This window comes from Pocillopora damicornis, chromosome 3, assembly GCF_964200805.1.
Source record: "Pocillopora damicornis chromosome 3, jaPocDami1.2, whole genome shotgun sequence".
NCBI classification, from domain to species: Eukaryota; Metazoa; Cnidaria; class Anthozoa; order Scleractinia; family Pocilloporidae; genus Pocillopora; species Pocillopora damicornis.
Window position 1 is genome coordinate 30,687,574 of NC_142672.1, and position 16,321 is coordinate 30,703,894.

At 36.6% G+C, this 16,321-nt stretch overlaps 2 protein-coding genes and 1 pseudogene across 2 annotated transcripts in view; 2 read left to right on the forward strand and 1 right to left on the reverse strand.

The window, feature by feature from the left end:
- LOC113680733 (EGF and laminin G domain-containing protein) overlaps positions 1-16,321 on the reverse strand; it is a 438,917-nt gene that overhangs the window by 181,809 nt on the left and 240,787 nt on the right. The gene's annotated exons all lie outside the window — the stretch shown is intronic.
- LOC149049335 (adenosine receptor A3-like) lies at positions 2,056-3,579 on the forward strand (annotated as a pseudogene).
- LOC113671043 (adenosine receptor A3-like) lies at positions 6,967-14,412 on the forward strand. Its single transcript, XM_089199255.1, has 2 exons — positions 6,967-7,499; positions 11,995-14,412. Exon 2 carries the CDS (start codon positions 12,028-12,030, stop codon positions 12,958-12,960), a length of 933 nt encoding a protein of 310 aa, XP_089055381.1. The 5' UTR covers positions 6,967-7,499; positions 11,995-12,027; the 3' UTR covers positions 12,961-14,412.

A 16,321-nucleotide genomic window follows, 5' to 3' on the forward strand; every position in this document is an offset into this window, starting at 1 on the left:
ACGGTCGGTTATTTTGTACTGTATAAAAACCTGTTCAAGCAGTCGGCTTCGCGTGTTATGTTATAAAATATCTGATCATGCTTTAAGCTGTGCAACTTGGGAAGTTTGAAGAGCACCCAGAAAGCTCAAGTTAAAACTCTTAAGCTTCTCCCGTGCTCTCCAAACTTCCCGCGTGCATCCGTTCGACGATTGGCGAAGGACAGTTCTTGTCAGTTCGTTTACCATTAGAAACGTGGAAGGTTTCCCGTGAAAACATCGTTTAATTAGGGTTATAAGCCTGTCTCAATACTTTTTCTGCGCTTCATTCGGCCAGTAATCGCTTTAATGCCAAACGAAATCATGAAGTAATCTTTGCCCAACTTCAGGTATGAATATGCATATGAATACGCTCATTTATTTATTACTATTGTCATGACAATGATAATAATTATCATTATTATTTGAAAAATCTATATATCAAGTGCTAAATCTACTTACAATAGAATCTATAAATCTAAATTTTTACATATGTCGATAAAAATAAAATTTTAAATAAAAATACATTACCTGTATGTTTGTTAAGAAAAAAACAAAATATATTTATTATCATCATTGTAATGATGTTGTTATAATAATAATAATAATAATATTTTTATCGTCATTGTTTCTGTTATAATTATTTTTCTTAGTAATAAGTTTTTTTTTTCGAGTTGAGACGCAATTTGGCCGAAACGAATATCATAATCAAGTGAGGAGACTCTTGTATTAATAGCATTATAAGCATTACTTTTAGAAATTCTGTGAGGAATTTAGATAAGCATAATAGAAAGCCTTCCATGACCCTGCTTCCTTCGGTCTCATTTACCTAGCAAAATCTTAAAAGAATACACAACCATTCGCAGCTTTTATACTTCTCATTCATAATCTGAAAGTAAAGTGTCTCACGTTACAACGTCGAGTGTAAGTGGAGCTACATGAAAACTACATGAAAACTACATGAAAACTACAATACAGCAGTCGTATTAGAAGATATCATGCTTCAAGTTAAATCAACACAAATGCAAATGGCCCAAAAATATCATCGACAATGGCTGTAAAGCAGACAAGAAAATTGGAGAAACCTGATCCATGAAATCATTTCGCTAGCCAGGAAGTCGGCAATGGCTTAATTATCTCGTGGGTAAGAACAGTTTTTACAAAATTTGAAACCAGTTTGCTACACGAATTATGGATTTTAAGCCATTCAATTGAAATTTATCGTAGCAGTTTGCATAAACGTTGATTATGACAATCTCGTTGAAACTCTTTCTCATTAAAGTAATTATTCCGACTTGTTTTAAGCCTTAATTTTACTTTCGTTTCGTTACCATCTGCGCGGTTTATTTGGAGTCATCGCCAGCAAAACCTTCTTACCACAGGTATGATGAAATGTTCTATTGTAAATACTTCTAAGGTTATTGAATACATTCACTTGTAAATGTTGCCATAGAGGGTTAGGAAAATCTTCTACTTGAGCACACGTTCTTTGAAAATTTAGAGTTAATTGTACTTGATATTCGGCCTACAGTTACATTTTAGAACATACTCCTTTTCCATTCAGTATGCATTTGCGACTCCTATCTAATCTTTCCAAAAACCTAATCGACACAACTCCACAGTCTCTCGAGTGAGAAACCTTCTTCACTTATTCTCTGAAATTAATATTCCTATTTCGATAATTTAGATGATTGCGTGTTGCGAAGTATTTCGAACAATACGAGAAATGTTCACTCGTTTTATGCGAAATTTATTACTCCACCATTATTTCATTTTCTTGTATTTTTACCTTCAGTTTTCGAAACACCTTACATGCACAGCCTTGTTTGAGCATCGAATCAATCCCATAATACCTGTGCGAAAATAGAAAACAACCCAATCGAAACTCTATAAATGTTAGCTACGATCGTCAAAAATCTCCTTTGCTTTAAAGTTATTTACGTGAAAATTCAAACCGATAAAAAAGGGAAAAGATTTGGATCGTTCATCGCGGCCATTTTCAGGCTCCGTTTTTTGTGCGTGTGTTTCTCTATTCTGCAAGGTAAAAACGAGGCACATGTTATGGTAAAATGGCGCAATAATGGAGTGTTCTAAAACAAGTATGTAGCCTGAGAGTTGAATAAGTCTTCGGGTTCGGCTCAAGCTCAAGACAGTCAGCCGAAAGTAAGTATCTTAAAGACATTTGGTATAAAGTCTGAATGACACTCCCTGCATAGGTTAGCTTTACTTTCTTCTTGTAAAATAAATTTTGCATAACATAGCAATTAAATGAAATTCATAGTATTTTGCCTTGTGGATGAAATCGAAGTAAAACAAAAAATTTTTTTCCGGTGAGCTTCAATTGAAAAAAATTGTAGAAAGGAAGTCTCAATAGATTCAGGCCTCAACTGGAATCAAGAGAAACAAGTTTCTTCCAAATATTAGGGCAGTACTACCAACTGAGCTACGAAGCCATACGCTGGCAGCGAAGCAAAATTTAACATGATAAATATTAAAAAAAAAAAATAAAAATTCACGTAACATAGTTGAAATCTTCCTTTGTTTTGACTCTCCAGCACCATCATATTTGAAATCTTCCTTTGTTTTGACTCTCCAGCACCATCATATAGGGAAACAGGACCCCACTGCCATGAATTTCAACACTAGGAATATGTTCTGGAGATTATGTTTTGGATTCTTAGCAACTTTGATCATTACGGGAAATATTCTTATCATCTGGATTTTTCTTAACCTGAGACGCAGAAAGCGTTCCACATTTCTTCTGATCGGTTTGGGCGTGGCTGATTTACTGGTTGGAGGACTGGCCATTCCTCTTTTCATAGCGGCATTTGAATCAGCTTCATTAACAGCATGGCGTGTTTTCAACCTTGTTGACGTGTTCACAAGTACATCGTCCATTTATGCACTTGCTATCATTTCCGTGGAGAGAATGTTCGCCATCGGTTGGCTTCTTCGTCATACAACTGCAAACTTTCGTGTTTATATCTATGCCATTTCCATACCGTGGATCATAGCAGCAATATTCACTGTTTTCACTGATGCAAACTTCAACTTCATTACAAGTGACAGCGTAATCTACCTTCTAGTTTTGTTTCCTGCAACACCTCTATTAGTTATGTGTGTAGCGTATTATGTTATTTGGAGGAAACAAAAATCACCAATATGTAACCATAACAATATCATCAGAGAGACCAAATTAGAAAACACATTATTTTTGATAACAGGAGCTTCCGTTTTCACCTGGCTTCCATTCCAGATTTTTAACATGTTGGTAAATTTGCATGTTTTTCCATCTTTTTCTTATCTGCAACTGACAGCATTCATCGTCAGGGTTTTACAATAAAGCAATTCGTTTGTGAATGTAATTATTTATCCACTGAGAATCTCAAAGTTTAAAAACTACCTGGTTCACTTACTTCGCTCGGCTGTGTAGTCACCTTTCAGTTTTTAAACTCTGGGGTATCTCCTTTATCTGGGTCTGGGTCTGGGTCAGTTGTGTCCTGAATAAGATTTACGAGCATGCAGTTTCTCTCACCGATCTATAAGCAAGAGACTGTAGTTTGATACATTTATTTACTAATTTTTAGTGATACAATTTTTGGGAAATCGTGCTTATAATTCAAATCAGACTTGTGCTAAGCGACTGGACATATTAATACATTTTGGTTATTCTTTGAATTTTTCGCTATCTATTTGCTTTATCATCTCTGATCTGTTTGAGTGTAAAATTCAGATCCCTTGATGAATCTCAAACTAGTTCGATGCTAAGGTAAATAGAGGTCTGTACTCACCGAGAACGAACGCGTATATCAGACACTCTCACATCAGCTGAGATAATAGTCTTAATAAGTATCCCTAAAGATGAAGTACGAGTGGCAATATCATCAGGCAAAACTGAATATTCATAGGATTCTGACGTTATCAGACCGGGAAACACTGTACCGCCGAGCTCAAAAGGTCACTTGTAATGTCCAATGGTAAGTTAAGATAAAAAAAAAGATAAAAAAAAAGTACAATAATTCATGCCTTCTTTGCTTAAAGCAACCTGCACAATTTGTTAAACCTGAGAATTTTTATGAATGTAGCGCAAAAAAAGATTTAGTTGTATTCTGAATTGTTTCCTTTGAAAATGTTATCTTTTCGAAGAGATTATTTGCAATGAATAAATTTAAGATACCTTTTCACCGAGGTTCACTATTTAAGTATTATTAACACCTTCTTCTCGTTTATCAAATAGTTTCCTCATCGGTATCCAAAGATAAACTTAAAGCCAACATGTTCCCCTTCGACACCTTAAAGGTGGATAGTGCAAATCACTTTCGAGTTTGCCTCTAAGAAGGTGTGAAAATGATACATAAGAAGTAATAAAGAATCACCACTTAATTAATTGATAACTCTATTAGATAAATAAATCACCCAATTTTAGCTCATTTGGTATAAATGTGCAATGCACTCCTCCATTTGGGTAATACGAAATATGAGAGATAGAGGGAGAGAGAGGTAGAGATGTAGATTCATTACCATCACCGTTGCCCGTTTCATTCTTTACTTTTATATTATGTTAGTGCTTGATGTAAATTGTTAACGACTGTTGAAAACAGCCAAGTTGCCTCATATTGTACACAATTCTTTATAATAAATATGGCATCTAAACAATTTGGCTGCTTGGACCATCTCACTTACCTCAAATAGCTCATTGAACCACAATAGGACAAGCTTATCGAGAATATATTTTGCTTGAGCAATAACCGGGAAAGTCAATCAGTTTAAGTTTCTGCTATCTGTGAAAGCAGCTTGTAAAGCGGTAATTTAAATCAGGTGAAAAAAAGGCCGGTGTGAGTGCATTGTCTCAGGAAGATCGATGGCTCGTGTCGACTTCTTTGGTCATTGTTAGTGGTTGAACGTCAATCTATACACTTGCAGTCATTTCCTGGAGAGAATGTTTGCCATCGTAGGGCCTCTACGTAGCAGCGTCCGTCATTTCGTCATTAAATGTGTGCTTTCGCCATACCATGGATCATAGCAGCAATATTCACTTCTCTAACGATTCCTGACTTCGAGGTAATTATAAACCTCTAACTTAAAAATGTATATTCCTCTTGTTCCTGACCACACCATTGCTAACGACGTGGGTCGCGTATTTTAATATCTGGATAAAACAAAAAATCTACAGAGGGAATCCGAAATCCCAGAGCTGCAAAAGAATCAAAATTAGCCAACATATTGCTTCTAATTACGAGAGCTCCACTTTTAGCTTGATTGCATTTCAAATTTGGAATAATTTTGTTGTTTTGAAAGGTTTAAGGATTTCATTAAAAGGAATGTACCTCATAATTAAGCTTTCAAAGTTCAGCGACTAGCTTGTTCAGCAACGAGCTTGCTGATTTATCCGCTAAAAATTCCAGAATTTAAGACAGCACTTTCTAAGAACAAGAGAGTTTTGGATTAGATGCTAAAATTCGCTTATGTACGCATTACAAATTCAGCTTTTACTCTATATCTTTGGTATCTCGTTATAAATACTTTCCCACATTTGCAAAGAGGTACGCATTCTGAAAACAAAAATAATTAATTTATCTCAAACAAAAATAGATAAAGTAAAATTACAATACAATCACTCTAAAATTACAAGAAAAGACGATAAAAGTTACAATGTGGTAAGAAGTTAAACATCCACTTAAGAGTTTATTTCTTTATTTTCTTTTAAGATAAAAACAGCTTCACATAACTTAAAAGTATGATACAAATCGTGTTATGGAGAGCAAAACGTAAACTGAGGCAAACGCTGGAGCGTGAGTCGTTTGCGACCGAGGTAAGAGTTCAACCCAATACACCTCAGAAAACAACACCGAAAAATTTGCAAACGCGGGAAAAGTTGCAATTTGCTGTAAAGAAGGGGGGTAAATATGGCCACTTGGGACGTAGAAATGGAGGAATGCGTACCTCGTTGCAAATGCGGGAAAGTATTTATAACGAGATACCAAAGATATAGAGTAACAGCTGAATTTGTAATGCGTACATAAGCGGATTTTAGCATCTAATCCAAAAATCTAGATTGATTACTTTTTCTCGCAATACTTTAAAAATAGAAGCAAATTAATCTAATTTAGTCGGACTGCGTCATTAACGAATATTTGCTTGATCCCTTTTGCTGATGAGATTCCTTTGATTTTTAACCCTTCAAAGAGACCTAAAATGGTGGTAGGGAGTTTCTTAACTTCTTTGTTTACCACATAGGTATCTTTATTTTAGGGAATTTTGAGACATGCCCGGAACATTCTGCAATTCTGAGTTCCGTTGGATTGCCTTTGGCAAAAAGGTCCTTCCATTCATGTTTGCATCGTATAACATATCATCAGTTAGGAAAGGCACCCAATTTTTTACCAAACTCAACTAAAATGCACTCCACATTCCATTTGTGCGTTATGTTCTTAGCTTAACACGGGGAAAACCCACAAGAAGTGAAATGTTTTAAACTAGATGGCCTAAATTATATCTCCCAGTTTTTTACACTTCGTGCTCGCCTGAATAACGTAAATTTCACAGGATGCCAATGTATGAACTGTATATAATTTTATCTATTTTTACATACTCTTGAGCTATATATATATATATATATAGGGTCTTGAATAAAGCGTTGAAAACGGAAGCACATTCTCCATTGTGCAAATTATATATATATATATATATATATATATATATATATATATATTAATATTGGCATATGCATAACTCACATTTTATCTTGTTTTGTATTTTTAGTTTGTCGAACGTTTTTAACATAACCTTCTGGCTCAGTAGATTGTGCATACACTTTCAACGTCTTCGACATTAAATAACGTATTCTATTCTATTCTATTATGTTGTTCAATTAACAAGAATAATGGAATATTCGTTTTACATATTGCCATTTATCAATTCCACTTGTCTTTTCTTTTTCTCACCGCGAGATATTTTTCATTTCGGGAGAAATTTCGTATGTTATTCAGCCAAAGCTTTTTGCCGTTAACAAATGTTCCTCCTTTCTAATTCAGCTCGGTAAATCGCATTTCAATTTTCAGGCTTGTTTAGATCTCTCTGTTTCTAAAATGTATGAAGAATAGATGTGTTTTTATTTGATTCGCAATTCGACAAGATTCAATCGGAAAATGAAGTTTTAGCCCCTTCGCTCTTAAACTAAATTTAGAAGGGAATTTTACAGCGATTACTCGATATTACAAAAGTCCATTGGAATCCAGTATCACAGCCAAAGTTCTGTTTGTGATTGATAATTGTTGATTCGTTGCCCGTGGCAAATGTACGTAAGCAGAAGTTGGTAACCAAAGCACATACGGAATAAAGAGAAGCAATATAATTCGCATCACTGACAAACACATCCTCTTGAGTGATTTTATAAACCTTGTTGACTCAACACAAGCTAAGTTCTTTATATCATTTGCTGGTAGCATTCCTTCTCGTCTAACTGGTTCGAGAGACCTGAAACGGTTGGTATGATTTTCTTATCTTTCGTGCCTCTTATAAGATTACATCTTAATTTAAATTGCAGTTCTGAGGTCGGCTTTCATGCCTTCATACATGTTTAAATCACTCCCTGCATTAATTAGCAAATCTTTAAACATCTCATTTCAAAAAGTGCATACTGCGTTCCATTTGTTTCGCGATATGTCCATAGCGCAACATTAGCAAAGGCTTTAGGAAGTAAGTGGCAAATAACCTCAGCTCATAACAGAGGAAAGAGAACCGTAGTACAAAGTTAACTGACATGAATATTGGGATCCTTGTTTAACCTACTAGACAAATCATTCATTCTACCCTCTTTGGTCGCTGTGAAATATTTCGTTGTAAACAGATATTCTTCCCTTGAAATTCAGCACTGTAATTTCCAATTGTATCCTCAGGCCTAAGCTCTCTTTTTCTTTACTGTATAATGGATAGGTGTATGTTTCCACGAGTCGCAATTCGACCAGACCTCTGAAACAGAGAACAGAGAATAGTTGCTGGGACTATTAGAAGAGTAAATTCTGGCTTTCCCATGGAGTCGTTAATAACTTAAGAGTGATTGAGGAGACTCCTAGTATAACTTTAGGGTTTCTTTAGGTCTCACAACTGATAGTATACTGTATCACATAAACTGCGGTGTTATACAAGGATTTCCGGCCCTGAGAAAAGCCGTCACAACACACGTGAAAAATATCATACTTTTTTTACGTGTGTTGATATAGCCAGTCAGCTGCTGACACGTCACTCGCCTTTGGTGCCCCTCGGTCAGGTTGATGAATAAACGGCAAAGCCTTCATGACTCTCAATACAAGTTGTTTGCCGAAGCTTTCTCGAATTATGGCGGCTAAAACACCGAAAAATCCGTATCGTTGACAGAAATGAGGTTCAAACTTTCCTAGAAGAGGAAGAAAAACAATATACTAAAAAAAATAAACAGAAAGTTGCACATTCAGTGGCTTAAGTATTAGCATTTCTCTCGGCTGAGAATGAAAATCGGAAGATTTGCCTCTGGCTGATTTTAGCCGTGTACCTGAAATACTTCTTCTGTCTGTAAGGACAAAGTCAATAAATGAAAATTTTCTCATGTTCAATTCGGCATCTCACTCGTTCGCTGCGCTCGCTCATGAGCTATCGAGTTAAACACTCGAAGAGAAATTCCATATCTACGCGCGCCCATGTATTATTCTCTATTTAAAACTACTCTTTGGAAAGTTTATGGTAGTGAATCAATTTGAACTTTACCTTGATATTGAAACTACCTTTAAGAATCCTGCATGATACCTTTTACATTAATCATCGATGCATCAACCTCGAGCCGATCACGAAGTCTAAAAAATTAAAAGAAAAATATGTCTCCAGCTTGTGACTCAAAGACACTGATAATTGTTATTTGTTTCGAGGGTTCCTTACGATGTCTTGTGAATCACCTTCACGAGAAACCTTAATTTGCTGCTGATAAAAAGCATGACGAGTCAGTAAATTATACTGATATTTGGAACAGCACTATTCAATTACATCGCTTTTACCAAGTCATACATCAAAAGTGATATGCATGCAACCAGACTGTTAGATGAACCACTGGATCAATTTTAGCTCATTTGAAATATGTAAAATCTACAGCTCGATTTGAATGATGAAAGAAATCAAAGTAAGTGGGTGAAAGAGATTCAGTATTATAAACGTTGTAGTGTAATCTTGTACACAACAACAAAAACAGGTTTCTGTTGTAATCTGACTCTTTTCGTTTGAACATCCCATCGGTAAGTTTCTTTGAATTAATTCAATATACCTTTAAGCCGAGGTTCAGCCATTTTAGCATAATGTGCCACTTTCTTCTCTTTTATCAAAAATTTTACTCATCAGTGCCATCGTGTTTCCTTTCGACACCTAAGAGCTGGATAATACAAATCACCCTTAAATTTCCCACTAAGAACGTGCGAAAAGTACTATTCAATCACATTGCTTTTACCAAGCCATACATCAAAAGTGATATGCATGCAACCAGACTGTTAGATAAACCACTTGATCCATTTTAGCTCATTTGAAATAATGTACAATCTACAACTCGATTTGAGTAATAAAAAAAATCAAAGTAAGTGAGTGAAAGATTCAGTACTATAAACGTTGTAGTGTAATCTTGTATATTATGTTGGCGCTCGATGTACATATTTAATGACTGTTGAGCACATCTAAGTTACCTCACATCGTACACAATTCTTTGATCTAAGATAACAAATATTAGAAATGAGAGAACTCGTTAAAGAAATAAAGATTTTTTTTGTCTTGTCACGAGCGTGGGACAAAGAAACATTTCTGACTTTCCATAAGGAATCGAACCTCAGACCAACGGATTCCGCGCTCCGATGCTCTACCACTGAGCTATAGAGACTCCACAGTGAGATGTATTACGAAGTTCATATGACACGCGTCTTGAATACAGCTAGGATCAGCAATGTCGATGGTGTAATGTTTGTAGAAAAATATAAGAGAGATGGTAAGTTTTGAGCTCGATGAAGAAATGAAGAACTTAAGAAAGATTTTTTTTTCGTCTTGTTACGAGTGTGGGAGAGAAAAAATTCTGAGTCCCCATGAGGAATAGAAATTCAAATCTTCGGATTCTGTGCTCCGATGCTCTACCACTGAGCCATAGAGGCTCCACGGTGAGCGAGGTGTATTACTAAGTTCATATGACACGCGTCCTGCATACTGCTAAGATCAGCAATGTCGATAGCGTAATGTTTGTAGATAGAGTCCCACGCTCGTGACAAGACGGAAAAAACATCTTTCTTTATTTCTTTACCGAGCTCAAAACTTACCATCTCTCTTATTTCTATGAATAATTTGAATTTATAAAGGAGTCAAGTTTCTAAAGAAACTGTGGCGCTACGTCGGTGGGAGAGTATAACAGGGTAATTTAGTATCATTAGCGAGTTCATAACGTAAATTGGCCGCCATAAAGAGTTTCAAATCTGACGTTTCAAGCAGTAGCCCGATACGTCAGGGTAGAGGGCAGAGTCAGGGCAGAGTCAGGACAGAGGAACACGGCAAGTCGAGACGTTAATTGCCAGAACCTATTGATTTAACGTGTAAAATGTTCACATTTCGAAATATTTATCGTTGTAAATGGACCATATTTCGTTCCCCATGCTATTCCTCATAACATGTTCAATTTCTTATCGGTTCCTCCCGTAAATTAACACTGAGTCACACAACATGTGACGCTTTTATGAATTAATCGTTTGCTTTTTATCAAGACGTGAGCCTGGGAAGCCTTTGTTCTCATGAGTCTGCACTTGAATTATCGCAAGAAGCGTTGCATCTCTCTGCTGTTTTTCTTTCGATATATTAACGAGTAAAGTTAGAAATTAACCAAGTGCTAATGTTGATTGGTCGATGTGCTCTCGTGGGGAGTCCTAGTTCGCGGTAAATTCAGACTAAAAATAGACTTGTCTGTGAAAACACCGTGACAAAAATACAGAGTAGTTGAGGGCTCCAAGTGTTGGGCCCCTGCCAGAACTACGTCCCGGTTGAGTGCTACTTGTAAGGTCATTCATAGATAATTCAAGGGTATTGCGTCAAGTGCAAACTTCTGCTCCGCAGTGTTCCTCTTCTCCTCGCTGTTTCAAGACGGGTCATCTATGCGTCACGTATCGTCACGTGTCCTAACGTTTTCGTTCCCTTTGCAGCTGTATGAAAGCTTTGGTTACTTACTAAAGTCAACCAATCTTTTTTTTTGCAACTACTACGAACCGTTGATATTTTCAAAACTAGTTGTACCTGCGAATAAAAACAAGTTCTTCATCGAAGCTAAAATTGAAAAAAAAAACAAAATAAAAAAACAACGAGCGACGCCGAGTTGAAGACATAACACTTGATTGTCAGTTTGGATACGAAGATATCGAAAAGCACGGAATAGCAACTAAATACCCAAGGTATTGGACCAGAACGAGTAAACTGAACGTATAATAAGAATATGATTATACAACTGCACAAAGTAGATTACAAATAACGGGCGAATTGAGTACTTATATCCTGCAATATTGTACGGTTATTTGGACACTTGGTTATTTTGTACTGTAAAACAACCTGTTTAACCAGTCGGCTTCGCGCGTTATGTTATAAAATAACTGGTTCATGCTTTAAGCTATGCAACTTCATAAGTTTGAAGAGCACTCAGAAAGCTAGAGTTAAAACTCTTACGCTTCTCTCATGCTCACCAATCTTCCTGCGTGCATCCATTTGACGATTAGCGAAGTATGGTTCTTGTCAGTTCGTTTACCATTAGAAACGTGGAAAGTTTCCCGTAAAAACATCGTTTAAGGTTATATAAGTTTCTTATAAATATAAGGACAGTACTAACAACTGAGTTACGAAGCCACACGTTGGTAGCGAAGCAAAATTTAACATGATGAATATTGATAAAAAAGAATAAAAATTCATCTAACATAGTTGAAATCTTCCTTTGTTTTGACTCTCCAGCATCATCATATAGGGAAACAGGACCCCATTGCCATGGATTTCAAAACTTGGAACATGTTCTGGAGATTATGTTTTGGAGTCTTAGCAACTTTGATCATTACGGGAAATATTCTCATCATCTGGATTTTTTTTAAGCTGAGACGCCGAAAGCGTTCCACATTTCTTCTGATCGGTTTGGGCGTGGCTGATTTACTGGTGGGAGGACTGGCCATTCCTCTTTTCATAGCAACATATGAATCAGCTTCAATAACAGTATTGCGTGTTTTCAGACTTGTTGACGTGTTTACAAGTACATCGTCCATTTATGCACTTGCTGTTATTTCCGTGGAGATGATGTTCGCCATCGGTTGGCCTCTTCGTCATAGAACTGCAAACTTTCGTGTTTATATATGTGCTATTGCCCTACCGTGGATCATAGCAGCAATATTCGCTATAACATTATTCGTTTATGCAAACTTCAACTTCATTACAAGTGACAGCGTAATCTACCCCATAGTTTTGTTACCTGCAACACCTCTATTAATTATGTGTGTAGCGTATTATGTTATTTGGAGGAAACAAAAATCAACAATATGTAACCAAAACAATATCATCAGAGAGGTCAAATTAGCAAAGACATTATTTTTGATAACAGGAGCTTCTGTTTTCACCTGGCTCCCCTTCCAGATTCTTAACCTGTTGGTATATTTGCAAACAGCCGCAAACTTTTCTCATATGCTACCAACGGCATTCATTATCAGGATTTTGCAATATAGCAATTCGTTCGTGAACGTAATTATTTATCCATTAAGAATTCCAGAAGTTAAAAACTACCTGCTACACTTACTTCGTTGTTGTGTAGTTCCCCGTCAGGTATTTAGAGCTGGGGTTTTATCATCAGCCGGGTCCGGGTCAGTTGTATCCTTAGTAAGATTTACAAGTACGCAGCACTTATCACCGAGCTCTAAACAGGAGAGTGCAGTTTGATTGCTTTATTGATCATTTAAAGTCAATAAAAAATCGACATTTTTTACTAACTTTAAGTGATTCAACTGAGGGGAAATCGTGCTCTTCATCATCGGTTTGAGTGTAAACGTAAGATCCTTAATTGAATCTTAAATTAACTCGATGCCAAGTGTTAGGAGTAATTGGCATCTCCAGTGTTAATGAGTAATATCATTTTTGTAAATAATATCAATACTGTTAAGTTAGACTGACCTCATTGTCAGGGAACTTTTCTGGAAAGTTTTGTCGAGTAACGCAATTATTGCATCATACTTGTCATCCAGCTAAGCGCGATGCAAATACATCACGAGATTGCTTACGTGACGCTTAGGTAGTCGCCGCTTACGTAGTTTGCTTTTGTCGAGAGATACCCTTGGGAGAAAAAAAAGCGAGACGGTGTGAGTGCGCAAAGAAGCTGTATGCAAGGTGTGCAAGGAACTAGGAACTTTGGAGAAAGTGGTGTGTTTGTGTAGTGGAAAGCCGGTGTGCAAGGAACTAGGAATTTTAGAGAAAGTGGTGTGTTTGTGAAGTGGAAGGTGTGCAAGGAATTAGGAACTTTGGAGAAAGTAGTGAGTTTGTGAAGTGGTAAGCTAAGAATTGGTTTGTAGAGGGCTCAAGCAAGATATTTGGAACCCAGGTTATTTTATTGTAAATTATTTTATCGTAAGTCACTTCTAAGTAAGAATATTACCTGCAGTTTTATAAGGTAGTTTAGTTCGTCGGAGCAGCGTTTTTCTGTTCGTTAGGTTATATCGTAACACAAGATAAATAGAGTTGCGTACCTAACGAGAATGAAAGCGTCGAGGGCGATATGAGACACTTTCACATCAACTGAGATAAACAGTCTCGATATGACCCCTCAATATGAAGAACAAGCGGCAATATCGTCAGACATAAATATCTATCTAATTTGGACATCACGCTGGAAAGATTTTGGGCTCAAAAAGTCACCTATTATGTCTAATGATGAATCTAGGGATGATCATGATAGAGCGAAGTAGGATATTTCACGCGTTCTTTCGTTAGAGCAACTGGCACAATTTATTAGACCTGACAACAAAAAGGTTTATGTTGTACTCTGACTCTTTTCGTTTGAACATCCAATCGGAAGTTTAAATTCATTTGAATTAATTTAATATACCTTTAAACCGAGGTTTGAATTTCCCACTAAGAACGTGCGAAAAGTACCATTCAATTACATTGCCTTTACCAAGTCATACATCAAAAGTTACATGCATGCAACCAGACTGTTAGGTAAACCACTTGATAAATTTAAGCTCATTTGAAACATGTACAATCTACAGCTCGATTTGAATAATAAAAAAATCAGAGTAAGTGGGTGAAAGAGATTCAGTACTATAAACGTTGCAGTGTACTCTTGTATATTATGTTAGCGCTTGATGTACATAGTTAATGACTGTTGAGCACATCTAAGTTACCTCACATCGTTCAAGATTCTTTGATCTAAGATAATAAATATTAGAAATAAGAGAGATGGTAAGTTTTGAATTAATCTTTAAGAAATAAAGATGGTTATTTGGTCTTGTCACGAGCGTGGGACTAAGAAAACATTCGGAGTTCCCATGAGGAATCGAACTTCAGACCAACGGATTCCGCGCTCCGATGCTCTACCACTGAGCCATAGAGACGCCACTGTAAGCGAGGTCAAATACGAAGTTCATATGACACGCGTCCTGAATACTGCTAGGATCGGCAATGTTGATGGCGTAATGTTTGTAGAAAAAAAATTAGGGAGATGGTAAGTGTTGAGCTCGGTAAAGAAATAAAGAAAGATGTTTTTTTCGTCTTGTCACAAGCGTGGGACAAAGAAAGAATAATTAGTAAGAAAACATTTTGAGTTCCCATGAGGAATCGAACTTCAGACCAACGGATTCCGTGCTCCGATGCTCTTCCACTGAGCCATAGAGACTCCACGGTGAGCGAGGTGTATTACGAAGTTCATATGACACGCGTCCTGCATACTGCTATGATCAGCAATGTCGATAGCGTAATGTTTGTAGATAGAGTCCTAGACTAGTCCTACGCTCTTGACAAGACGGAAAAAACATCTTTCTTTATTTCTTTACCAAGCTCAAAACTTACCATCTCTCTTATTTCTATCTAAAATTTGAATTTATAAAGAAGTCAAGTTTCTAAAGAAACTGTGGTGCTGCGTCGGTGGGAGAGTGTTCCGATTTCTTTTCAGCTTTGATTTTACTTTCGTTTCGTTACCAGCTGCGCGGTTTATTTGGAATCATCGCCAAAAAAACCTTCTTATCGAAAGTATGATGATATTTTCTATTTTAAATACTTCTAACTAAAGGCTATTAAACACATTCACTTCTGAATGTGGCCATAGAGGGTTAGGAAAATCTTCTTCTTGGGCGCACGTTTTTTGAAAAGCTAGAGTTAATTGTACTTGATATTCGTTAATTGTGCTTGATATTCGGCCTAAAGTCACATTTTAGAACATACTCAGTATGCATTTTGCGACTCCTATCTAATCGTTCCTTTGACCAAAAACCTAATCGACGCAACTCCACAGTCTCTCGAGTGAGAAACCTTCCCCACTTATTCTCTGAAATTTATATTCCTATTTCGATGATTGCGAGTTGCGAAATATTTCGAACGATGCGAGAAATGTCCAATTTACTCCACCATTATTTCATTTTCTTCCATTTTGTCCAGTTTTCAAAACACCTTACATACACAGCCTTACTATTTGAGCATCGAATCAATCCCATAATGCCTCATCCTCGGAGACCCAGGGGCTGTGAGTCGATTTGAAGTCAGGGCGGAAGAGCCCCTGGGGACATTGTCTTATAAGACTAGTTCCAGACGGTTGCAGTCGTTCTGGTATCTGATTGGTGCCAGAAAATCTTTGTGTTTTTATGTCCCCAGAGGCTCTTCTACCCTGACTTGAAATCGACTCACAGCCCCTGGGTCTTCGAGGATGATAGTGCCTGTGCGAAAAAAGAAAACAACCCAATCGAAACAAAATTCAAAACTACCTAGTTCACTTACTTCGCTCGGTCTTGTATTCCCTTCTCGCCTAGCAAAGTGTTTTTAAGCTTAATGTATTGTTTCAAATGAAGTAGCCTTAACTGCTATCATCTTAGGTATATACAATACAGTACAAACTTTATTAACACACTCCAGGGGGGCTGTTTTGGTGTTAATCATCTCAAACAAAAATATATAAGATAAAATTGCAAAACAATCACTCTAAAATTACAATAAAATACGATAAAAGTTACGATGTAGTAAGAAGTTAAACATCCACGTAAGAGTTTATTTCTTTATTTTCTTTAAAATAAAAACAGATTCACATAACTTAAAAATA